This window comes from Schistosoma haematobium (genome assembly GCF_000699445.3).
Source record: "Schistosoma haematobium chromosome Unknown HiC_scaffold_198, whole genome shotgun sequence".
In the NCBI taxonomy this organism is placed as follows: Eukaryota; Metazoa; Platyhelminthes; class Trematoda; order Strigeidida; family Schistosomatidae; genus Schistosoma; species Schistosoma haematobium.
In genome coordinates this window covers 12,390-38,884 of record NW_026137044.1, presented here as the reverse complement: position 1 = coordinate 38,884, position 26,495 = coordinate 12,390, and the positions used below count along the sequence as shown (strand labels likewise).

General features: G+C 35.4%; 2 protein-coding genes across 2 annotated transcripts; one reads left to right on the top strand and one right to left on the bottom strand.

Moving 5' to 3' along the window:
• Window positions 1–288: 288 nt before the first annotated feature.
• Window positions 289–19,154, top strand: MS3_00002530 (uncharacterized protein). Its single transcript, XM_051210125.1, has 6 exons — window positions 289–2,900; window positions 3,636–3,901; window positions 9,423–9,492; window positions 15,583–15,895; window positions 17,259–17,439; window positions 19,018–19,154. Exons 1-6 carry the CDS (start codon window positions 2,655–2,657, stop codon window positions 19,139–19,141), a joined length of 1,200 nt encoding a protein of 399 aa, XP_051064086.1. The 5' UTR covers window positions 289–2,654; the 3' UTR covers window positions 19,142–19,154.
• Window positions 19,155–23,157: 4,003 nt separating this feature from the next.
• Window positions 23,158–25,907, bottom strand: ENY2 (Transcription and mRNA export factor eny2). The gene is made up of 3 exons (XM_051208555.1): window positions 25,831–25,907; window positions 25,661–25,797; window positions 23,158–23,369 (listed from the first exon to the last, which is right to left on the bottom strand). The coding sequence occupies exons 1-3, from the start codon at window positions 25,872–25,874 to the stop codon at window positions 23,239–23,241; spliced, it is 312 nt and encodes a 103-aa protein (XP_051064085.1). The 5' UTR covers window positions 25,875–25,907; the 3' UTR covers window positions 23,158–23,238.
• Window positions 25,908–26,495: the final 588 nt, after the last annotated feature.

Sequence of the window (26,495 nt, the reverse complement as noted above, 5' to 3'; positions counted from 1 at the left end):
CGTGTCTCGTAACTTGCATACTGTTGTCATTATCTCATCATTAACTTGTTTCTATTTCGCTTATTATCATCTCCACTTCCTCTATTATTCCTACACTTCTGTATTCTCATAATATGTGCACTGCCAATCAATTTTTCTCCTGACCCTAATGTTTCTAATTACTGCTTATACTCTTACTACCTCTACCACTACGGGATTTGAATCGACAACTAGATCTCTGTGCTAATGTGGTATGGCAACTCGTGATGTACATACGTACGAAGTTCTGTTGTTACTGACTGTATATCCGAATTATCACTTATTTTTCACATTGCAACCAACGAGCATCCTGTATGTTAATGTGAATAGTCCGGGTATCCATAATCCCTACTATCCTGAGATAAATACACTGATAATTATAAGTAGTCAAAATGATTTGCTAAGCAGGAACTGTCAGAATAGTGCCATTTAAGACAGATGGAACTCGATGAGTATAAATGAACGCATTCTGTTTGGACTTCGAATTGGCAGCGGAATAAACTATAAAGGAGTCATCAATTAGTACAAATACCGTGTTTCTCCACTCAATTTTAGTTTACTATCATTACCTTATCTAATATTTTTTTCATTCGGCTTGCCTATCAGTTTTGATGATATTTCACACAATCTCATAGTTGCCTGCTTATCAGACTGATCTCAGTTTACAATTTTGATATCGATCACTTCTCTCTATAGCCCTAATAAGAGTGTATTGAATTAAATGTCTATCGTTTCTACCTTATTCAGCATACTTTAGTAGCATTAGCCCCGAATCTAAAAAGCGTTTTTTTTGTTTGCAGAATGATTATTGGTTAACTTATAAAGCACTATCTCGGTAAATATGTAATAATTAGTCAGATTTAAATGGTTTTCAACTTTCATTTGCAAGTCTGATAAAAATATTGTCTAAATTGAGTTTACTCAAATTCTGTTTTCTACTAATCAAAATAATCATTTATTTATTGATTAGGGCTTTATGTAATTGACAAGGCATCAGTGCAACAATTTCCTCTTAAGCTGAAAGTTGGTTTGATCTATTATATTCGACTATCTCTGTCTCTGGCCAGTAAATTTTGGTTAGATATCTCTATAAATACCTTTACCTTTTTGATGATAGTTGTATACATTTTCCAAGTTGCAACTCCACAACATAAAACACCCTTATCTTTTACAAATTGTTTGCTTTTCCCTAAAATTAACAGCGAATTGTCTACTTCCCTCCAATATTAACATGTCAAATAGTCAACTTTTTGCAAAACCTAACGGACTAGTTTACTACCGCTTGTGCACTTATAAAGTTCGTCTTTAATATCTTAAGACAATCAAGTTATCTTCTCACTCAAACAGTGGTTTATGTGAAAACAATTTCTAAACATGTTTTACATAAAGTTGTCAATGTTTACATGGGGGTGACGGTTAAACGTCAACACTTTAACTTGGAGAAAAAAGTTATCTCCATTCCATGATCTAAAAAAAAGCAATTAATGCATAGTTTACGCATGTTTATTCAGAAAGCTTTTTAGTTTAGACGAAATAAAAATGCATACCAACGTTTACCTGCTACATCTGGTTCGTTCCAACTCATTCGACGCACGTGAGAATGTTAATGATTTCTTAAAAATGATTAATTTGTCAAAAAAGGATAGCATTGTAGAAAATGGACGAAATAATAGCGCTGTCAGTGATAAGCAGCGTTTTCGTCACTTCGATTCTGAAGTGTCACAGCTGTAGACAGTTCAGATGTGGTTTTGTAAAATGCTCATTACAAATTCGTTATAGAATAAGGTAAGACTTATTGTGATATTTCAAAGAGCGGATTCCGGGTTTAAAGTTGAATGGAGGTTGCGATCACAGCGTGAGAACTTAGTAAATTTATAATTTATACACAAGAATATTCTTGAGTTTTTATTCATCTTTTAGCCCCAATCGGCTAAAAATGAATAAATCAGTATGCTTCAACATTATCCTGCACGGAACATATATTAATACAATATGTGTCCTGTTGAAATCTCTCTTTTGAGCAGATTAGTGGGACATAGCGTTGTGGTCCGCTCGCATCCGCGTTCCTTGCTTTTGAGCTGTCTACCTTCTAGGCAGTCAAAAAATAGTATCACTCTTCGTTCGCGCAGAGACTGGGTTGGCCGTTTCCGGGGGCTTGATTTCAAAAGTGTGTAATAGAATAATATGAGGTATTTCACATCGGTTGTCGAAGTTGCTTTCAGGTGGTCATCATGGTGTAACCAAACTTCTGAGCCGACTACTGCCTCATTAATGAGATTTCCTTTCCTTTGCATGATTCGATCGACTATCCCTGTAGGATGTTCATAGCCAGTACTTTTTGACCCATAGTGAACAATCGACATTATGGGGCAAAAAGACTCACATGAGTTGAAAGCTGACTTTTCTCCATATCTATTCATTAGCTTTATTATTACTGCCAAATGTGTGTTTTATGGCAGTAAAACTTCGATTTAAACATGACTTACTAGGTCTGAAAATTACATTCCAAATTTTGTCAACAGAGACGTTTGTACCTAGTCTTTACCTCGTTTGTAAACCCAAAGAAGTTACCCTCGAACTTTGTTTTTTATCCCTTTTCTCAGGATATAGTGTTAGGATTGAACCGATCCGATTATATGCTTCATGTACAAGGAGATTTATGCGATACTAAACGGACTTTTCTTGCGAACCGGTTACAAAGTACAGTAGTAGCCGCTCAATCTGATATTGAGACTCAAGATGAAGCTTGGGATAGCTTGTTGATTCGACAAGTTGAATTCAATATGATTGCATGTAGCTTTTGTGGTCTTGCTCAGCGTATTGTTCCACAACATCGTATTTCCTTATCTTTGCATGGAATTTCAAGCGATTTAAATAATCGTGTAAGTTGAGAATAATTTTATTCACCTCATTGTTATTATATATGATCTCAGTCATTTTTGAGAGTATAATTCCTTGCATAATAAAATGGATGTTTATTTTAGATTTTTTCGTGAATCATATACTTTTTCCAAAAGCTGTTCATGTTTTTGCAATTCTACTGCCTTTTGACGGACTGGTCTGTGTCTTTATGTTGGCGGTGCTTTCAAAAGTCAGACTTGTTCAATAATCTCTTGAGTTCATCCGGTATCACTTTATTTTTTACGGTTAGATTTTCGTCTAGTTCAGCAAATCCTAATATTTGTTTCATATGCAAAAAAATCATTCTATGTAATGATTGATCTTATTGACTTATTTGGGCAATTTAAAAATTAGGATTGTAGTTTATTTCCAGAAGACTACATTACATAGTAGCAACAAGTGGTATCCAAAGTTAAAATTATATGAAACCCGAAATCATTGTTTACATGTATATTATCTGACGGATATCATTTACCTGAGATTATAGTTTTTTAATGGCTTATAATACTGAACAATAATTTTATTGAACTGATCTATACATTGACTTAAACAATCCGGAATATACACTTTATCAAATGGTTATTTCTTTTTGTATATATTTAAGCGCCTTAGGACTTAGAATGTATTTATATGGTTTCGGACTATGGCGCTATCATACAAATGATATGAATTTAATGTATTGAAAATTTCATTCATGTCATCAATCTTACATTTAGGTACCTGATTGCTTTTCTGCTGATAGATTTAGCGAAGCTTTATTATCTGCTTGTCGTATGTATGTCGAAGATTGCTCTAGAAGAAATTTAATCACGTCAAACATATCTATTCTTGTAGTTGTTGGTAAGAATGAAAAAAATATTTATGATCAACGAGCATTGTTTGGTTGTCTTCTACTGAAAAATCCTAAAGTGAATGTGTTATATCATTCATTTGATTATCTAAAAACTGGTCTAAAATTGGATGTGAATTCCCGTTTATTTGTGTAAGTTGTAAAATTATTACCTACCTGCCTAACTCATTTAATCTTTTGGGCTATCTTTTTTATTAAGTCAATTAGTTATCAATAACGAGTGTACAGTTTCAGTAATTATTGAGGTTAAATAAGATCTAACAACACTGTAGTAAATATATTATTTTAAATTGCTAAAATTAAAGAGTTAAATGACTAAGCGATTAGCATTTCGGTGCTTTGATACATTAAATTTTCCTATCACTTACTATAAACAACGTATGTTTTAGTTCACTTGGGTGTTGGTTGTTTGAATTTGCTGATGTTTAGGACTGCAACTGATCAGTCTCTAATTGTCATATTTGCATCCTGATCAGTTTTCATCGATATCGCTTTAAGTCACGAGTATTATAAGCAGAGGTAGATGGTGGCTAGCAGTAAAATCTAGGGCTCCCAAATGCCCTGGTATGGCCGAGGATTGGGTGGACCCTCCCTCCCTCTCGAAATGCTCTCACGTGGCCACGCGTATACAGCCTCTGCCAAGGAAGTCCTACTCACTGCCTTCTCTCACCAGGGGTGTTGTTTACGAAAATGAGAGGACAAAAAGCGAATGCCCGCCGCTTTAACCGGATTTCAAACCAATGGCGCATATAGGCTCCAGCATCCTGAGGGAACAAATGGCGTATGAACCAATCGTTGGTCACCGGCTACCATGGAACTGCATCTCCTCACGATGCTTCACTGCCTTATGGGTCAGACCTTTAGGTCAAAGGCTCGGGGTGTGGCTCCCTAAGAAAACCACCTGCTTCGGTCTGGGCATCCGGGCAGTATCACAGCCCATACACAAACAGAATGAAGTGACGATACTTAAGGAAAATACTATACTTGCTTCGATTAACAGTCAAACGATTCACATTATTATTATTATTATTATTATTATTATTATTATTATTATTATTCACTACGTCATTTATTCACTCTATTTATTCTCACTTTATGCATCCTCATTTTTCGACTTATACAGGAGCTCGCCTATGGTGGAATCTCACTTCTATCTAAACGTTCTCGAGTCACTGACTGGTTGAAAATTGAATGCACCACCAAATACGAATACTGAAACAGTTTTTCTGAAACCGCGTGCACCATTCAAACTGGCTGCCTTCAACTTCCGCACACTTATGCAGGTCGAACAACAGATAGGGCTTGCTATGTCTTTGGAAAGTCTTAACATTGACGTTTGTTGTCTATCCGAGACCCGTATTAAAGACTGGTGAAGTACTACAAATTCGCTGTCGCTTCAAAAGCTTGTTTTACGTGCGTTTATCCGGGGACCGTTAGGCATCTTCTTCTGGTCTTGCTGGCGTTGGTGTCGCACTAAGCGCTAGAGCTAAGGCAGCACTAATCGATTGGATTCTATTAACAGTCGGTTATGTGCTGTTAGATTAGAAAGTTCCATCAAATTGAGGAGAAATCGGTGTGAGAAACGATGTCTTTTCGTCATCTTTGCCTATTCCCCGACAGATTGCAGCCCGGATGCAATCAAGGATGAATTTTACCACCAGTTAACTGTTCTTCTCCAGAAAGTGCGTTCGACAGATATTGTAGTACTAGCCAGAGACTTGAATGCTCAGGTCGGGCGTCTAGGCACAGAAGAGAGTCGTTTAGGTGGCCGATGGGGACTTGTTGGTCTCAAGACAGATAACGGGGACCGTCTATTGCAACTGTGCACAGACCACAACCTGTTTCTGGCTGGCACTAACTTTCGGCACAGTCATCGCCGATGTGCCACCTGGCGTCCTCCCTCTGCATCTGAAGCCTGGACTCATATTGATCACATCGTGATCCGCTACCACTGGCGTGGTTGTGTACAAGACTTCCGCTCCTTTTGGAGTACCTATCTAGACTCTGATCATGCCCTGGTCTGCGCCAACCTTACCTTACTTTTCAGTGGCCAACGAAGTGACCGTCACCAAGGGATTGATGTCAGCAAGCTGGTTGCAACTTCTGTTGCAAGTAAGTATCGAACAGAGCTAGTTTCTAGGCTAGCTACCATTCCACCGAAAAGTATAGATGAGCATTCGTTGCAGCTTCATGACGCCACAAAAATGGCGAGTAAAGCCGCTTGCGGATTCGCGAAACGTCTCGCTTATAGCCAGTCAGTCAGTTACAACGTAGGACCAGGCATATATATGCATCGGTCCAAGTTGCCATACCGCATTAGCACAGCAAGATGAACACCGGATTTATAGGAGTGGTTAAGTCAATGGTGGTAATATATAAAAAAAGATTGCATATAAGGATATAGTGCAGGAAGAAAGAATTAATTAGTAGAAAGAAAAATATGAAATAATTGTTATCTCATAGTTTAAGGGAAGACAGAGTGTATACACGTACATCTACCAACATGGCTCAGACTCAAAGTTAGTGTCTTCAAGCACTGATGCCACATTTTGTTTTGGCTGCCCCTAATTTTCTTCCAGCCATCCCCCACACCGGTTAGCATTGCACGTCGTGGTAGTCGGTGTTCGCGCATACTTAACACGTGGCCCAACCATCTCAATCGATGAAGATTCACAACCTCATCAACTGATTTACCATCATTCACTAATACCCTGCGTTTAACCTCACTATTACTTACCCGGTGATCCCAGCAGATGCCAGCAATATTTCTGAGGCATCTGTGGTCAAATACTAATAGCTTACGAGTGTCTTCTACTCTTAATGACCATGTTTCGCTACCGTAAAGTAAAACAGAAAGGACTGCCGCGCAGTATACCCGTCCTTCTATTGATAGACGGATATCTCGCCTTCGCCAAAGGTGACGCAAGTTGGCAAAAGCCAAACGAGCTTTTCGAATCCGTGCTGAGATTTCGTCAGACATCAACCCATTAGGGCTGATCAGACTTCCAAGATAAGTGAAGTTGTCGACGCGTTCGACTACTTCACTCCCTATCCTTAGTTCAGGTGTTGACGCAGACCAGTCCTGAAGCAACAACTTGCATTTCGAGGGAGAGAAGCGCATCCCAAACATTCTGGCATTGTTGCTCAGTGCTACCAGAAGACTCTGCATTTTGTCAGTATCTTCACCAAACAGGACTATGTCATCTGCGTATTCTAAGTCGATAAGTGGACCTCCTGGTAGGAGATCAATACCCGATAATTTAGTAAGCAATGCAAGCAATTTAAACCTATTAAGTAATTATGATTTTTTAAATATCACAAGTTGTAAGCAGCTGACGAGAACCTACGAAATAAAATGAATTCATTCTATTCTGCTAGAGTATTTGTTCTTGCTCTTTTCAAAATGGTAAAGGGAACTATGTGTATGAAATGTTATTTCCATCAGTAGGTCTATGATGAAGTTAAACAAAAATGAAGAAAGTGGACAGCCTTGACAGACACCACTTGAGGTTGCAAAAGCAGATGACAGTTCGCCATAAGCTCTGACGCGACTAGTAGTGTTCGAGTAGAGAGCCTTTACAAGGTTTATGTACTTCTGAGGTACGCCTTCCAATGACACACTGCCACAGAACCTCTCGGTCTACCGAGTCAAATGCTGCTTTTAAGTCAAGAAAGACCACCATTGTCGGACGCCAATAAGTATGCTTATGTCCTAGAACCTGACGAATGGTGAATATGTGGTCGATGCAGCCACGACATGGTCAAAAGCCAGCTTAATGCTCTCGTGTTTGCAGTTCACAAGTCTTAGTTAGGCGTCGGATAATCATCGAAGATAATATTTTAGATGCTATATTAGTTAAACTAATCTCTCTATGGTTGTTACAGGATGATTTCGACCCTCACTTATATATTGGGACGATGAGTGATTGTGACCAGTCAGATGGAATAACGTCCAACTCCCAGATTTTAGCTAAAATATTAGTCAACCTAATCGCTAAAATTGAACCACCATCCTTAAAGACTTCTGGAGCCAATCTATCTGGACCAGCTGCCCTCCCTCGTTTCAGGTTAACTATAGCCTTTTAGACTTCAGCTAGAGTTGGGGGACCTATATCAATGTCCCATTCACACTGTCTGGGAATGGAGGGTAGTTGTAGAGTAACTGAAGGCCAGCTGAACTGTTCCCTAAAATGTTCCGCCCATCGTTCTAAACGTGTGGACTGGGAGCAAATGAGAGTGTTGTCTTTTTCCGAAATAGTCTGAGTTACACTTATTAATTCCAGTTTCTTTTATTAGTCGGTAGAGCTGTCTTGTGTTCCCTACAGCCGCCGCCTTTTCCATCTCTTTTGCTTTCATTGCCCACCACTGCTCACGGTCGTTTCTTAGACTTTTTCTTAACCTAGATCTGATTTGTTGTCGCTCTTCATCATGTTCGGAACCTGATGGGACGAGTTTGCGAGAATCTATCAGTGCAATAGACCTTGAGGAAATCCATTGGTTCTTTGTAACCCTGTGGTTTAAATCACTGATAGATGTCACTGCTGTTTCCACAGCTGTTTGTATGCCTTTCCAAGCAACATCTGGGTCAGCCTCGTTTTTAGAACTACCTAAGTGTGACCTCAGTTGTTGGTGGGACCTACTTTGGTTTTCTCGCTACTCAATTCAAAACCTGGGAGCAGTGGACTGCCATTTCATTCGCGCACGAGACCGAAGGTCGTGGTTTCGAATCCCTCCTGAGGGATGGTAGGTTCACAATGCTGAGGAGTCTCATAACTGGAAGAAACGGTCGTCCAGTGTTTCCAGGTTTTCAGTGATGGTCTAGCTTAGATTGACTTGTGAATTCAACAGTGAAAATACTTCATTCTGCACATATCCCCATACTGTTAAGAGAGCTTAAAGAATTTCTAACATAATTGGTGTAAAACATGTTTAAAGGGCGTATTTAAGGTATTCATTTGAATATATGTTCTTAGGTGTCTAAGTTTCCTTCACTGTACTTTCTGGTAGTACGATCTCTGATGTTAGACATCTAATTGATCATAGCAGCCCATGAGAAATATAAGGCACGTTTTTCTACCCTATGTAAATTCACCAATACGGTTGGTTTATGTGAACATAATTATATCGTGTCTGACATTTAGTTGGAAAATCCTATAATCTACGGTCCTGCTACCTTTTCTTTATAATTCTTACTGTGTTTCTTGTTTATATGTGCTGCTAAGAGGGGGTAAATGCGTAGACAATCACGATATTATGTTAATAACATCAAGGGTTGATTTTCGTCAGTGAACCATTCAAAACTAGGGACTACTTGATAGTTGCGTTAGGAAGCTATACCCATGAATATTGTCAAATATATACTACTGGGTCTCGGCTCAGTGGTCTAAGGGTTAAGCACTCGCTTCGAGATCTGAAGTACTCGGGTTCAATTTCCAGTGGAGTCGTAGGTATGTACTGCTGACGAGTCACATGCTAGGATGAAATAGCTGTCTAGTGCTTCCTATTTTTCATTGGCTGTCTAAGGTCAGTCCGTGATGTAAATTCGGAATGTGGCGTTGTCTATCTCAGTATATCAATAATTGGGTCTCATAAGCTGCTGCTTATTATAATAATATATTTTTTTGTCGCTAAACAAAGTCTGTTGTATTTTTAGAGACAATCAAGAGGTAGCTGTTGTATATTTTAGAACTGGCTATACTCCAGATGCTTTCCCTGATGACGAAGTGAGTGATGTTTATCCTTCTGATAATGTTTGTGTTAAGTTATGTGATATTTTCCCATCAATTATTCTTCACTTTTGATCTTATCTCCTTTTAACCACTTGTTTATCACATACAATTTCTTTATTAATCTTTCAATACTGATTTAAAGTTGTTATTCCGTAAAATTCTTCGCGGTGATATAATGAGCAGAAATTAGACATGATGGTCAGGTTTCAAGTGTATTAGTTTCTGATTGACGTTTATGTTTCATGTTCTATGGTCGCTTACGCTTTAAATAACTTTTAACCATCTTTATTTTGTCAAATATTTTCGCATATAGTTGCAAATCAGTTCTATTGCATTTCACTATATGTTCATTTGAAATTATTCTTAGGTTTAATAGTTATTGACAACTGAATTCCATATAAACTATTTACCAAACCAACTGAACCTGTTATACAGACTACAGATGTGACTCGTTCAGTAAAAAACCTATGTAAGTAACAATTTAACATGAAGCGCAGAACATTTGTCTGCAGTGATGTTATGTTTATTTAACAAAAACATAAACTGTAGACTAATAAATCATCTTGTCGAAGGGCCCCTGAAGAGGGCCGAATCATCTTCACTTGGAAAGATCATCGATGTCTGCTATGTAGAAAAACAAGGTATTATTAAATGTGGCACCCAAAAAGTTCTTATAATACTGGTTTTGAATATAGAACGACTAATAATACGGATGGAATGTTTTTCCAGTTACCACTACCTCTACATCATACAATCGTTTTCTCCAAGCTAATATTATTTTTATTATTTAAAACTGTTGGCTGATACAAATTTTTTTAAAATAGTGTTCATTAAGGTCGAATTGTTCAATAACGCTTCCGTCTAATAATAATAATAATAATAATAATAATAATAATAATAATAATAATAATAATAATAATAATAATAATAATAATAATAATAATAATAATAATAATAATAATAATAATAATAATAATAATAATAATAATAATAATAATAATAATAATAATAATAATAATAATAATAATAATAATAATAATAATAATAATAATAATAATAATAATAATAATAATAATAATAATAATAATAATAATAATAATAATAATAATAATAATAATAATAATAATAATAATAATAATAATAATAATAATAATAATAATAATAATAATAATAATAATAATAATAATAATAATAATAATAATAATAATAATAATAATAATAATAATAATAATAATAATAATAATAATAATAATAATAATAATAATAATAATAATAATAATAATAATAATAATAATAATAATAATAATAATAATAATAATAATAATAATAATAATAATAATAATAATAATAATAATAATAATAATAATAATAATAATAATAATAATAATAATAATAATAATAATAATAATAATAATAATAATAATAATAATAATAATAATAATAATAATAATAATAATAATAATAATAATAATAATAATAATAATAATAATAATAATAATAATAATAATAATAATAATAATAATAATAATAATAATAATAATAATAATAATAATAATAATAATAATAATAATAATAATAATAATAATAATAATAATAATAATAATAATAATAATAATAATAATAATAATAATAATAATAATAATAATAATAATAATAATAATAATAATAATAATAATAATAATAATAATAATAATAATAATAATAATAATAATAATAATAATAATAATAATAATAATAATAATAATAATAATAATAATAATAATAATAATAATAATAATAATAATAATAATAATAATAATAATAATAATATAGTTTATTCTCGAATAATAATAAGTTACACGAGTCATGCCAATTTTAAGGATAAGATCAAATTGATAAAAATGTTATGATATTCACTACATTAGATTAGATAACCGAGTTTGGTTGACACGTCATAACGAAACATTTGTTACTGAAATAAGACAACAAATGTTGGTATATAAAAACATGATTAATGGGACTAAACCTGAAATGTGCAACATAAAAATTTTACCCATCATGTTGATGCTGCGTTACAGAAATGAACTGTTGGTTGCAAATAATGCAAATATTATGCAGTCATCTTGCAGTTAAAAAAGCCAATTTTTTGCATATATTTTGTTGTTTTTTGTTACTGTAAGTCAGGTAACTGATATTATAGCATTATTGTAGAAAGAATTCCTACCACAGTATTAAGTAAGACGTACATTAAAGTCTTAAGTTCTGGATACGTATTTTGTGTGTTGCATCACGATAGCACATTCAACGATGACAGATGGGGCAGTCTGAGTATTATATACTTCAGTTTACTCAATTGCATCTATTTTACAATACCTTTGCTCCCATGTGCTTCACAGTTGTGTTAAGTATATTTAATACTGATGTATGTGCAGTTTATCAGGGGAAAACAACTACAACAACTCAGGAATAGTATTGTTGATGGCGTCCAAACATAGTAATGTCTAACATTTAAATAATTAAAGGTTTCCTAGACTTCAGCTAGACTCGAGAGACTAGGATCAATAAGTATAACATCCAGCCTTTAGTCTGCCAAAATTTCATGGTTGTGGGACACCGAGGTATCAAAATCACCGAGTGGTCAGGAAAATAGTGTATTGTAATCTGATTTTTTTCTTGTTATGACATGTATTTGTCTATAATACAAAATGTCCTAACTACTTGTTTGATTGGTTTCCAGAAAAATTGTTTTTGCTTAAGTTTACGTGTTTTACAAATAATCTGGACTAAATAAATAATGTTTACCATAAAAAAATCAATAGTTTCTGAGAAGAATACAAACATTTAAATACGAATATCACTGATACTTTTAAGCACAGGGAACTGTAAGACTAAGTTACTAAGTTGTTGGACAGTATTCGTAATAATCTAAATATTTTCAACTTTATCCAAAAGTAACAGGAAGCAGTTGAAATTTGTTTATCAGTAGATATGAATTATTTGATAATACAGTTTTCTCTAATTCCATCAATTATCTGTTTTCATTTATGGTCAAGAAAGCTATTAAACGTTTATATCAGTATTTTACTGAGTTTAACAATTGTTTCTGATCGTTTTGCATAGCGTCGTAATATATTTGATAAATGTTTTTTTACACTTGATGGATAAATAAATGTGATCATGAAAAATCAGAATGATCAAAAATCCTACAATTAGTATTTGTCCTTATAAGTTTGAAACATGCACATTGGGGAAGCATTCATGTCACATGTTTTTGTATCTACATGTGGCTGTACGTTTAGTATTAAAAATATAATTTGCGATATGGATAAATCATTTAATTTATCGTCAAGGCTAGGGGCGGCCAGATCAAAACATGGCACAAGTCCATGAAGTCACTGACAAGTGGACTGAGTCATGTTGGTAGATGTAGACTACCTGGTTGGGGACCGCGAGATGATAGCAACCGATGGTTAGACCCTGAATGACATGGCTCAAAATCGTTTGCAATGGTGCAGGTGCATCCATTCTTTGTGTTCTCCCAAATTCTAATCTTCTGAATTCTTCATATCCCTTTCTTTTTTCTCTTTTCAAATTCATTTCACTGGATTATACTTCAAATCCTAATTTTTCTGATCACAGCTTATAATTTTACTACATCTAGCACTACGGGTTTTGAATCGACCACTGCATCTCTGTGCTGATGTGGTGTGGCAACTCGAACTGATGTACGTACGTACGAAGTTCTACGTTGTTACTGACTGACTATCGTCAAGGCATCGAATTCAACTAAGAAAGTTACGCAACAAATAATTACTTCGCATAAAGTGGGTTTATTAAACATCCATTCAAAGGGGATTAGCTAAGTATGCTATTTTGGTGCTAACTAAGGGCCAGCATTTCACTGAGCTTTCCTAATATCAAGTTGATTATAACATGAAAAATAATGCTACTTAGAGGAAAAACCTCTTTTGGTCAACGAGTTGTATTTCACCACATCCACACTTTTAAAAAGAATAGATAGCGTATTATCTAAAAAATCTCATACTGCAGACCGAATAATTTGATAATAAATGGTTACATATTACCCAAAAGTATCCAAATTCAGTCCGTTATAAAAATCCTTGATTAATATTTAATGGATTGCATGTTGACATTCTTCGTCACGTGTATTCCCTGGAATATTTTTTGTGTTTCTTATAACTTGTGACCGCCGATTAGAGAGCAGTGACTTATCGATCGGATCAATAGCGCGTAAACCCGTGTGAGCAGTCTGGAGTCCTTATTGGTCCCGCTTACTGTCTAGCACAGCCACTAAGTCCAGAACACCAATCCGAGCCTCTGCGATATGAATCATTTATTTCAGATATACGGAGTTTATATACCAATCAAACAGACCACAACGTACCATAAAATAGGAAATGACATTTGTACAAGATTTGGCCAAAAGTGGCTGTGAATGAGGGAGGTAGTGATTAATAGATAGGGCATAATTCAAGAATGGTAAAACGTATAATAATAGTTTATGGGTCAAAATAAAGCTTATAATAATAAGAATATGAATATGCCTAGTTTAGTTATTTAACAATTATACGATAAAAATATACGTTTATTATTGGTCCATAAATGGATCCCAAAAATTACCATTCATTATGCTTATCGGGATCTAACAGTGTTCAATCGCAAAACTAAACTAAATTCTTTCGTCAATTACTGACGTGCACAGTAATAAGAATTACCTTGCAGATAATGATTGAGATCATGAAAATAAATTTTTCATGGTGTTTTGTTTAACAATTAAACAGAAGACTGCAACATTCGTCGTCTAATTCTATATTGAAATAAATTGTAATCGTACTAACAGTTCACTGGCAACCTTTATATATGAATTATTAAAATGGATCTGTTTTATACTTCATAATAATGTATAGTTCATATTCTCATCAAAATCCATTCATACATTTCGTTGATATTAATTAAAAGGTGCTTAACTTCTTTTAACATATTATCAAATGTTTTAAAAAAAATTTAATTAATCCCTGATGTACTTAACTCATCTCGTTAACATTTAGTGACTTCAAACAATGTTTTTTACTTTCAACATGCCAACATACGGTTTCACATATTGTTTATTCCCATCTAATCTTTCCAGCGTGTTCAGATCTCTTTTTCATTAAACTGTAGATTTACATCCGTATCTTAGATTCCAGTGAATACATAATATGTAAGTACTAAATCTGCCATGATTACATTTACAGATAAGAAATTATGTCGTAATATAATAATTCACAATACTGAATTTGTTATATCTACATTATTACAGAGCTGTAATTTTGTGCTTATCAAGTTTTCTCAGATTTTACTCTCCATAATGAACAGCCTTATCAATGACTCGATTAATACAACGGTCCGCGTTAGAAATTTAAACATCTAACTAATCAAATAAACAGAATTTATATAAGGAGAAGAAACTTGCGATGGTAGAGACAAGATTTTTATTTTAGGTGGGTTATTTTATTAGTTTCATTCTCTGACCTGGACGGTTTAATCGTGTTTAATCCTGTCAAAATAAATATGCAGATAATGACAGAATAAAGGTCAACAATAATTAATAAACCAGGTTCGACCAAACATGCTATCAGTAGGTTATGTGGGGAGAAGTTCGAATAGTTCAGTTCTACCTGAAGTCTGTACTAATTATGTTGTTCTGTAGATCCATGAAAATTTCACAATTAAACTAGTCAAGTCAAAGAATGTAGCAAGACATAAAACTCAGATTCCCATCACGCTACTGTTGACAGGTTTCCAGTGTGCATTATAGATGTGTTTCTCTCATAGGTTTGTCGAGATTTTAGCATGGTATTTTATATCCCTACTTACTGCAACATACAACTTGATCTGCACATCTATTCCCCTTGTGGTTTATTTTCTGCACTGATTCGTATAAGTCTTCTAGGCAATATATAACACTTCTTTCCAGATTAGCTGCTCAATAATCCAATAAAATATCTATGTTAATTTTTCTCATAAATCTAGTTAATGATACTTTCAGCTATTTGGTCTTTATATATTTCCGTTTTGTGTGTGTTTTATTCACTTCGTGCGTAGACATGGGATGTGAAATATCAACTTGAACGGTCGTTAGCTATCAAATGCCCATGCATACAATATATGCTTGCAAATACAAAAATAATACAGGCCGCCATATCAAAACCGAAATATTTATCTAGATTTTTTAATCCGGATAGTTCAAGTTATTTAAATATTTTATCTACATTCGCCCATCAATATACATTAGATGAAGAAATGGGAATATCGGATTCCACTGAGATTCAATATGTAATTAACGATTGTCTATTAAGACCAGATAATTATGTTTTGAAACCACAGAGAGAAGGTGGAGGGAATAATTATTTTGGAGGTATTGGTTTTCTTGTTAAATCTTTCTCGATAACTACCATTTTAATTTTATTCAATCCGATTAGATTTGTTAGTCGATCTTTTAAGGTGAATAATCACTTTTCACGTTATTAACCTTTATGCGATAAGTATGTCGTTTACGGGCTCGGTCTATAAAATGTGTTGAGTTATGCTGGGTTTTTCGGTTATTACTATTATCACTTCAAAAGTGCTTAGTGTGAGTGGGTTTTTCTAGAGAGCATCCATGTCCAGATACGATGTTTCGAATATAATTGTTTTGGAGCGAATATGTTATGGGTTGTCCGATAAATATAAGGACTGAGATACTTAGATTTTTGATGAAGCTTTGTGAAAACACTGAAGGAAACGACTCATTTAGATTGGATAAAGCATTTTAGTAGATTGTAGTGACGCAAGGTCAATGATAACCGTCAACATTTACTTTTATTCCAGACGTTCTAAGTGTAAGGCATCTTGAACTTTTTGACGACTGACTCTTTGTCCGAATAGCTAGTGATGAAGTGAATCAGGAAACATCATCCATACACACGATCTTAGCATAAAAATAATGAAAGGATGAGGTTGTTGAAAATCTTGACATTTTAGGACCGTCAAGGATGTTATAAATGATGAACGTGAAGATAGAACGGCTATTTCGTAATAAATTGGAAGTGTTTTGAAGTGGATATATCCAAAAGTTTCTACACCAAAATCTGCACCTTCCTAACCAGTGGTTAACGACTTCATGAACCGCTAGCGCGTTCCGATATACTCACTCTTGGCTTTTTTCCAAATTGCACGTATTTCATTTAACAGTCCATGACAGGACATAGAATAACACTTGTCCCAATCATTCCGGTCGACCATGGTTTACAGCGTTATCAATCTAACCTAACATATTTATCTAATATCATGTCTATAACCAGCAATACTCACTTGGTAGTTTTACTATATGAGCCCTTCTTTAAAGAATATATAAATAAAAATATGTCCAGTTTCAATTTGTAGTTAATGATAATTGACGTGCTTTACGAACACTAGGACCAAACTATGTTTCTTACAATCACTCTTGTAAGTCTTTATCGGCACCCTATCGAAAACAATTAAATTAGCAGTACCGTTCTCAAATTTAGATGTACACACTAGCTAATTACTTACGACAAATATGTAAATCTTGCTAAAAGCTAGATTTACTTATGGTTTAGTAAGGACGAGTTGTAAAATCATAGGAATAGATTGTTTGTTACAAAAATAGTTCTAATCATCAATGATTAATAGATATGTCATTTGAAGAATAACTTATTGACTATGATTTAGATTGGTCTAATTCTTAATCAGTTATCCTCTTTACTAATTATACATAGAGGAACTTGTTCAGAAATTAAAGTCAATTATGAATCATTCTGAAAGAAAACTGTATGTACTTATGGAGCGTATACAACCATATATTTTTGAAAATTCTATATTGAATTCAACTTCAGCTTCTGGAGAATTAAATGTCAAGAAAATGGTTACTGAATTAGGTATTTTTGGTGCAATTCTTGCGTAAGTTTAACAACTAGTAGTGTACTTTCTTTTATTTCTAGTTTGTCATTTTGATTTTGAAAACCAATGCAAAATACTCTGTCAATGAATAATTTACTTAGTGGTCGTTAATTCACGTTTACTTCATTTTAAAAATTGGTAAAACTATAATACTGTCATTTATGATACTATTATAGAGATTCAAATGAGTTATATTCTTTTAGATTGAAGGAATGTTGATGGATTAAAACAGGGAATGATTGCATTACCCCGCAACTTATTTTTGATTTTCGAAGTTATGATTGGTGGATTTTATGTGGCAGCCAAACCATGACATGACATCAGTCCATGAATCATGGGCTACTGCCCAGACGTATGTTGGTAGGTATACACTACTTGTTTGGATTTAGCATGAGGTTAAATAATAATGCTAAAATCAAGCTCATTTGTAAAGATGCATTCACTCTCCCTCTACCCAGATCTAGATTTTAAAATTTGTGTTATATCTTTTATTTCGGGGATTCATTTTCCCTGTCACCCCTCGTGGAGGAGCATAAGCCGCCCACCAGCACGAATCTCTGTGCTTATATAATATAGCAACATGAGTCTATGCACATTTTTGCCATTTCCTATACTGCTTATATCTGTCAAATTTTTCGCAATAAGGTGTAAGTAAAAAAACAGAATCTCTACTAAATAATAAAGGAAATTCTTTGTGAAAATACAATTTAAATTATTAGAACCTAGATGTTAGAAAGTAGATATGTCAATCCACTTTAATTAATTTTAGAACATATTTATTTTGAGGTCTTTATGTAACTGCTAATGTGGTTTACTTTACTTAGTCGGACGAAATTACATTCAGTCAGCAAAAACGTAGAAATTCGTATGTAAGTACATCAGTTCAGGTTGCATTACCACATTAGCACAGAGATACAATTGTCGATCCACATTCTATAGTGGTAGAGGTAGAAAAAGTATAAGCAGTAATTAGAAAGATTATGGTTTGATGATGTTATTCAAGGGGTGTTATCCAGTGAAATAAATTTGGAAGGAGAAAAAGAGACATGAAAAAACTCCGAAGATTAGAATTCGAGAGAACACAAAAAGTGGATGCGCCTGCGCCATTGCAAATGATTTTGAGACATGTCATTCAATGTCTCAGTTGCTATCGTCTCGCGGATCCCAACCAGTTAGTCTACACTTACCAACATGGCTCATTGCACTTGTCAGTGACTTCACGGATTTGTATCGTGTTTTGGTCTGGCCGCCCCTAGCTTCCTTCCAACCTACTCATACACCATAAAACATCGCACGTCGGGGCAGTCGGTGGTTGGGCGTAGGTAACATATGTTCCAGACATCTCAACTGATGAAGTTTCGCTACGTTATCAATTGATTTGGCATCCTTACCTAGTACCCGTTTCCTAACAACTGCATTACTTACTCGGTAGTCTCAGGATATACGAGCAATTCTTCGAAGACACCTATGATCGAATACTAGTTGTGTTCAAGTAGAAAGCCTGTAATTGAACTGTTCATTGATTTCTCTTACGAATTGTAATTTAAATACTATCCCAATGCTTTTTCTTGTAAACAGGTGTAAAGATGAAATCTTCCTGAATGAGTTTTCTGGTCACCTTCTTCGATCAAAACCACTGGAATCTAATGAAGGTGGAATAGTAGCAGGTTATGGTTGCCTTGACTCTCCATTCCTCGTTTAATACGTTTCAATTACTTTCATTTTGCTTCAGTGAAATAACAATTAGGATGATTTTAAAAAATACATGATTTGATAACTTTATTCATTATAGTATAAAAAAAGGAAACTCCTTATTCCAAATAAGTGATTTCATTAGGTTAAGTCAGTTTTATAGATTTTTACACTAATATAATCGTTTCAGCTATTAGTTATCAAGATGTAGTTTGCAGCAGACCTATCTTAACATGAAATTCTTCGGGATCACAGAACTTTTAAGTTATTTACACAAGCATGTTCAAGCTAATGGGAATATTCGTCATTTGTTACCACCTGAACTTCCTTCACCTTATGCTGCAGTTACTGAATTGCATCCATTTAACAATGACAAATAAAGTGTATTAAGTAGTTTGAAGCAAGGAAAGTGTTTCATTGTGAATGAGAATAATTCAATTGCTTTCAGGTATTCAGGTGTTTAACACTCCCCACTTCACCCATATCGTTTTGATGGGTTTAGAAAAGAAAATGGATCAGTGGCGAAGTTCTTGTAAACCTGAGTATAACCACAAAGTCCAGGGATTAGCTGCTTAAGTTCAAAGATGCACGATATATTAGCTCTGTGGTTGACAGATCTTGTTGTGAGCACTGGTAATCTGTCGGGGGAGAAGATAAGGCATGTTCCTTTCAGGGTTAACCCCTCCTAGTTCCTTTGTGAGGCAGTAGTACTGGGGTTGTCGTGGCGCATACGCATCTGTTGCTCCCTTGTACCAATATTTATGTGTTCAAATAAATACTGGGGTTGTTATTTATCCGTGAGGAACACTACTGCTCCCACACCTCGTTGCGATCAGCAAAATGACTTCACCCTCGGACCTCAAGTTTGATGCTTTTGGTCTTGATCTCCAGTCGACCCACTGAATATAGAACACCAAGTGTATCAGTCAACATAGATCAACATTATATGCGAGCCCAAACATCCTGGCGACGCACCGGAAACGGTCAGGTCCAAAGTAATTTATGAGTGGCACTGAACTGTGGACTCACATCAGTTTGCCTACACTAAATAAAATCTATGTTAGTCAGTTCTTAATAGCGGTCGAGTTCTAATAAATTAAAACCTTGAGAAATACCATTGTAATCCTGCGTATAGAACAACCAAGGATTATTTCTTACAATATGAATTATTGGAAGTCAAGATTCGTGGCATTTCATAAAATGTTTTCAGCTGGTCTCCAATCACACTACCAAAAGCTCACAATTTTATTGCGTATACCGACGAGGTTTTCACCTCTTGATTTAATTCACTCTAATTGTCAATGACTTCATGCTCTTATAATATCTTTATTCAATGGATATTTGCAACCCCATCAGTCTGTTTGCCATCACCACCTAGTAACCTTCACCTAACTCCGACATCGCTGGGTGTTTCTATTATACTTGCGAAGTTCTCGCAATTCGTTTAATCCGGTTGGCGTTTTTTTAGCAAGATGATACAAACCTTCCTATAGATTTCACTCCACCAACGACGGAAGAAATTAAGACGGCCACCACACAAATCAAAAGTGAGAAGGCACATATTCCATGTTCTGTTCGAGAAGATTGGAGAGGAAGAACAAGTGCCGATGGACTGGAAAGAAGGACACCTTACCAACATATCAAAGGAAGGAGACTTTAGCAAATAAGAGAACTAAAGGGGCATCACAGTACTGTCATTACAAGAAGTTTTCGACAATGTTGCTGGACCGGATGAAACACGCAGTAGGCGCTCAAGTTCGTGATCAACAGGCTGGATTCCGTAAGGACCGGTCGTGCACAGACCAAATCACGACACTACGGATCGTCGTCGAACAGTCAATTGGATGGAACTTGTCAATATACATCAAATTCATTGACTGTGAGAAGGCGTTTGATAGTGTGGACAGGAGGAAACTATAGAGTTCCTAAGAAGATTGTCAACATAATCCGGAGTTCATATGACGGACTACAGTGCAAACTCGTGCGTGGATGACAGCTGATAGATGCACTCCAAGTAAAGACCGGAGTCAGACAAGGCTGTCTACTCTCCCCTTCCTCTTTCTTCTGTTGGTTGACTGGATTATGAAGACCTCCACATCTGACGGGAAGCACGGAGTACAATGGACAGCTCAGAATCAATTAGACGATTTGAACTTTGCAGATGACCTAGTCCTCCTATCCCATGCGCACGAACAAATTCAGATGAAGACAACTAGTGTAGCAGCAGCCTCTGCATCAGTAGGCTTCAACATACAAAAGCAAGATCCTCAAATACAACACGGAGAATACCAACTCAATCACACTTGATGTCGAAACTCTGGAGGATGTGAAGTCTTTCACGTACATGGGAAGCATAATCGATAAACAAGGAGGATTTGATGAAGATATAAATTCGAGGATTGGCAAAGCAACATCCCTACAACTGAAGAATGCATGGAACTCAAAACAACCGCCAAACAGTATCAAAGTCTTGATCTTCAATACAAACGTCAAGACAGTCCTACTGTTAGGAGCTGAAATGTGGAGAAGTACTACAACCATCATCAAGATACTGAATGCTTGTTGTCCGGACACCATCAGCCACAGCCTACTGTTGGAGAGAGCAAACCAGCTCCCAAATAAAGAGAAAATTAGGAAAAGATGTTGGAAGTGAATGGGACATACGTTTCGGAAACCATCGGACTGTATCATGAGGCAAGCGCATATAAGGAATGCTGAAGGGAAACGGAAAAGATGAAGGTCGAAGAAAATACTGCACCGAGAATTGGAAGCAGACTATGAAAAGGATGAGTAGCAACTGGAAAGGATTTTCCGGGATAGGGTTAGATGAAGAGTGCTACTCCACTAGGAGTAACAGGTGTAAGTAATCCCCGCAAGTTGTTTGTGGTCAGACATTAATTATCATATTCTCAATCAATTTTTGGGAGTCTACGGAGATCTCGATGTTCATAAAGAAAGTACTTAGCAGTTCGCTGTCCATTACCTTAAAGCGGAGGAACATAGATTATGAAGACAGAAAGCATCCGTAAACTTTTGGTATTCGTATGTCAGTTTTTTTGAGCCATGAGGTGCAACTTGCTCAGCTGTATACGAAGCACAGTCATCTCGAATAAGACCTCGTCGTTTCATCTGTTTTCAGATGCAAGTTTATAGGAAATTTACGAGACGCAACAATCTCAAGTTTATGAACTAGAATATTTACAAAACACCAAAAAACGGGGGCATGTCCCCGAACCTTCCCAATACAAGTTGACTACAACGATCTGAAACCTACCAGTTTGGTTAACCCCTCAGGGTTTTCGTGTAATCACAGATATTGAACTTCATTATAGCAGCACTTTGAAACTCAATGGTCTGCTTAGTTTAGCAGGAACCACTCCACTCCTAGGTTTACTGATGTTGCTCCATTGGAACTCTTGTGTGTATTCTTATAAACCCCTTCAACAAACTAGTTCTTTAATAACACACATTAGGATGACATGATTCCTGTATGGTTGTTTACATTTTTCTGCTCCTCATGCTTGTCGTGCGTAAGTATAAGTCTATTCACACTCATCACTTATGGCAGCAGACACTTCAGTATCAGTACTTCAGCGACTGTCTCCACAACGAAAAGTATATCGCACCAGGAAAAACTACTGGATCATCAACTTCCATACTTTACACCAGTACAGTTCACCAAACCATTGTTTGAATAACAGTGATTGCAAAACACTATGATGAGCCGAGGTAGAAGAACAAAACTAGTTTCTTCCCTTCTAGATCTGTAATATGCCTCGGGAAATAGCGTACGTAGATACCATAATTTGCGCACTTTCCTTTGAGAGCTGGTTGCCTAAACCAGAGTAGAAGTTAGCTGTTGTGATCGCTGAATCATTACTATACAAAATAAGAATATATGCAATAACCCTGTTAACTTTTTTTGAAATAGTATTAATCCTAATATTACTCTGAAAAGTACAAACTGATAGACTTATAAAGACAGTAGGTTAGTGGAAAAATAGAAATCCAGAATAACAATACAACCGTAGATTTAATACTAGGAATGAAACTCGAAGATTGCGAGATACGATCTGCCTAATAGTTAAAGTATATCTGTTTCTTTACTCAAAAACTGCGGATTTCATCCAGTAGCTCTTGCTTTACTGTGTCTGGCACCATACGTCGACCGACTGGGGTAATTTCAGCTACCAAATCATCTATTGTTAGATTTTCAATCCCGCGATCCCGAATAACATCTGAAATTTGAAGAGGGAGAGAGTATTTACTCAAGTTGAATATACGTGAATAAAAACAGATTTTAATGACTAGGCCGCTGGGGTTGTGAAAGTCACATTACTACTTATCTCACGAATCGGTAACAATCATTCATTCCACAGATGTGGTTGAGGAATTTTAAAATCTTGAGTTTGAAACTCCACTAACTTGCTCTGGAACTTTGATATACTGACCTATAAAAGTCACATGGTAACCCAAGGTCCCATAGTACCTTAGATGTTGGTGTATAAGAGATACAATAAGTGTGTGGATTTTCCACCAACTAGTCCCTGGCAGCGTCGATCTAGTTATCTGCAGTCACTTGTGACTCCATGTGTGTTCATTCGGTATTTGGCAATACAACTTTCATAGTTTCACTTTCCTGCTTATTTAGACCGATTAAGTGTTTAAGACTGTGCAGCATCCGAACCAAACCATAGACCATAACAGTTTTCTCCAAAAATGCCATGTCGGTTGAGGGGGCTGAAATATTCACAGATTGAGGCTGCTGATACGTGTGTTACACATGTCTAGTCACCATCTGCTCCGATGAATCGTGCTGGCTATATCTTTATTAGTTAGAAAGGCTATGAGAGACCGGGACAGTATCATTAGCAAAAACTTTAGGTAGAAATGAGGTATTCAACAGCACAGTAAAACTACTCACCAGAGACCGAGCCCTCACTAAAGCCGTTTACCTGATTTATGAATCTCCACCATCACAGGACATAGTACCGAATCATGAATTCATTGACTGATGGCCTGAGACGCGTAAGGAGAAGCACACTTCCTAATTTTGGTAATAAGCAATAATCGTAATATGTGGCTAAATACGTTAAACGATGGTACGGTATTGGGGAAAGCAGTTCAATTGTACTCATTTTCTATATTTCTGCGCATCTTGTGGTTAGTGTCATCCCATATTTTTCGTTTATCCATCTCATTTGTTCTATTTCATTTTGTGTGGTTTTTTAACACATACAACTACTAATTATAATACTTTGCTTTTTCAATTAGTTCTCTTTATTAACACTTATAAAGGATACTTTGGATTGTTCAAAGCTCTTGGGATGGTATGTTATTTAGGCTCTACTGATATTACCTATCAAATTTTGGTTGAAAAATGTTGTAATAAATAAAGAAATGAAAGGTGAATATAATTATTACTTTATGATTCAATGTATCCCAAACCCCCGTAAATTTCTAAAAACTAAGAAGATAATGTATACACATTTCACTGAGAAAAGGAGAACTGCGAAACTGATATTTTTGAAACTTAGCAGCGCGTATTTTGGCACTTTATACACTTACTATTATCTACAATCAACTAACTGATATTCGTTTATATCTGTAAATGAGAAAAGTTTCCATATCACTCCCACAAGATTTTATACAAATACATCCAACAATAGAGATTTACAGAACTAAAGGACTAACCATCCAAAACTTGACAACGCAAGTTAGAATTACAGCTCATAAGTTACTGAATGACATGGGTAACCACGTAATTGCTCAGAAAATCCCGAGCAATCTAGGAATTCTTGATCTCAGGACTACAGCAAACCATGATGTAACTCTCGAGGGATTGCTATCCAGTAAGTGGACAAAAATATGGTTCTACATTTTCGTATGAGACTGTGTTATCTGATGTGACCAAAGCTCATCAGCGGTCTCTCGGAATGGAGCGACAGATAAACATACAAGACAAAACAATAATTGGGAAGTCTTGATCTCTTTATGTCACATACTGTCCACTCTTTGATAATTAAGATTACCATTAGCTCCTAACTATTTAAATTATACTTCTACAACTTATCTCTCCCACGTGGAAGAGATGTGTATACATCATACAAATTTATTATCTCAGATTTAATGTAGCAAAACAGAAGATTGTCTAGAGAGAAGAAATCACTCAGCTCCAGCAACTTAATTGCTTAGGGAATACGAACTCAGTTACATACAAAATATATCCACCTCAAGATACACCCTTCGAGAAATACACCTTGGAAATTCACATTATTGCGGTACGATGGCTAAACTGAACCTAATGGACGCTACTACATGTCTTAAATCATTCCGTGAACTCAGGATGCGAGGGCGAGACAATACTTGACTTATACTACCACGCTATTAAAAATTATTATTTGAGAAAGATTTTTCAGTCTCTCAAATCTTCCCGAAGCTGTGCGACACAAGTATATAAATATCATTACCACACTAAAAAGTTTCTTAACTAGATGATGCAAATTTAACTTAGCTTCGAATAGCTAACCTCTGCAATGGCTTTTTAGTTCCTCGCTCCAGCCACATTCACTCAGGCGTGTTCGTAAAAGGTCTTTAAGTTTTTCTTTTTCTCCACTGCGACTAAGCCTCTCGTTAATATAAGCACGAAGTCGGGATTTATCATCACTAAAAATAGAAAGTTAGGTACGACAGACTAACTCCAAGGTCATGTCACTTTTAAAAGAGGCTCCGTCCAATACCATAGGCTACAAATCTAAAAAGACATTTAATTTTTTCTAGATTTGATTTGAGTATTGGGTACAGGAGGCCTACTTCATATGGTAGTTCTTTTTAGTGAACTTCTGACAGTAACCAGTCTTCTCTTGAATTTTTCGGATGAAGAGATGAACATTATGTCATAAGATAAAAAATTCCAAAATTTGATGACTCAGTGTGAATAACTGTATTACACACGCATCCTGCTCTTAGCTTTCTTACCAACTTATTATGTTCTCTGAGTTGTACTGTCCTAGCAAAAGAAAATGAGTGGATATATCACGCTCAATATCATTTGTAATTAATTTACGCACGAAAATCAGATTACCTATTATTCTGTGATAAATAAGAATAAGGACGAATAACTTCCCTATTCAACGTGTATATCTCATACCTCGGACTTTCGGAATTTCACGGGGTTTATCCCCGTTGTAGTTTTTCGAAACCTACGAGTCACCTTGTAAATATGGCTTTGCTGTATGGATGGAGCACTATATTTTCTTCACTCTTTGTGACGTAGTACATTCATATATTCAGAATGGAGTTGCGTAGATTGTTGAGTTTTTGGATTATATCATGAACCGATCAATGTTAGAACACCATCGGAA

Excerpts from the sequence above, each read along its gene's own strand:
- MS3_00002530 (XM_051210125.1), top strand. The coding sequence starts at position 2,655 with ATGCTTCATGTACAAGGAGATTTATGCGATACTAAACGGACTTTTCTT. Across the intron at positions 3,902-9,422 it reads GTGAATTCCCGTTTATTTGT|AGACAATCAAGAGGTAGCTG; the intron begins GTAAGTTGTAAA and ends TTGTATTTTTAG. Across the intron at positions 9,493-15,582 it reads ATGCTTTCCCTGATGACGAA|ACATGGGATGTGAAATATCA; the intron begins GTGAGTGATGTT and ends CTTCGTGCGTAG.
- ENY2 (XM_051208555.1), bottom strand. The coding sequence starts at position 25,874 with ATGGTATTGGACGGAGCCTCTTTTAAAAGTGACATGACCTTGGA. Across the intron at positions 25,798-25,830 it reads AAAAGTGACATGACCTTGGA|TGATGATAAATCCCGACTTC; the intron begins GTTAGTCTGTCG and ends TTCTATTTTTAG. Across the intron at positions 23,370-25,660 it reads ACTAAAAAGCCATTGCAGAG|ATGTTATTCGGGATCGCGGG; the intron begins GTTAGCTATTCG and ends TTCAAATTTCAG.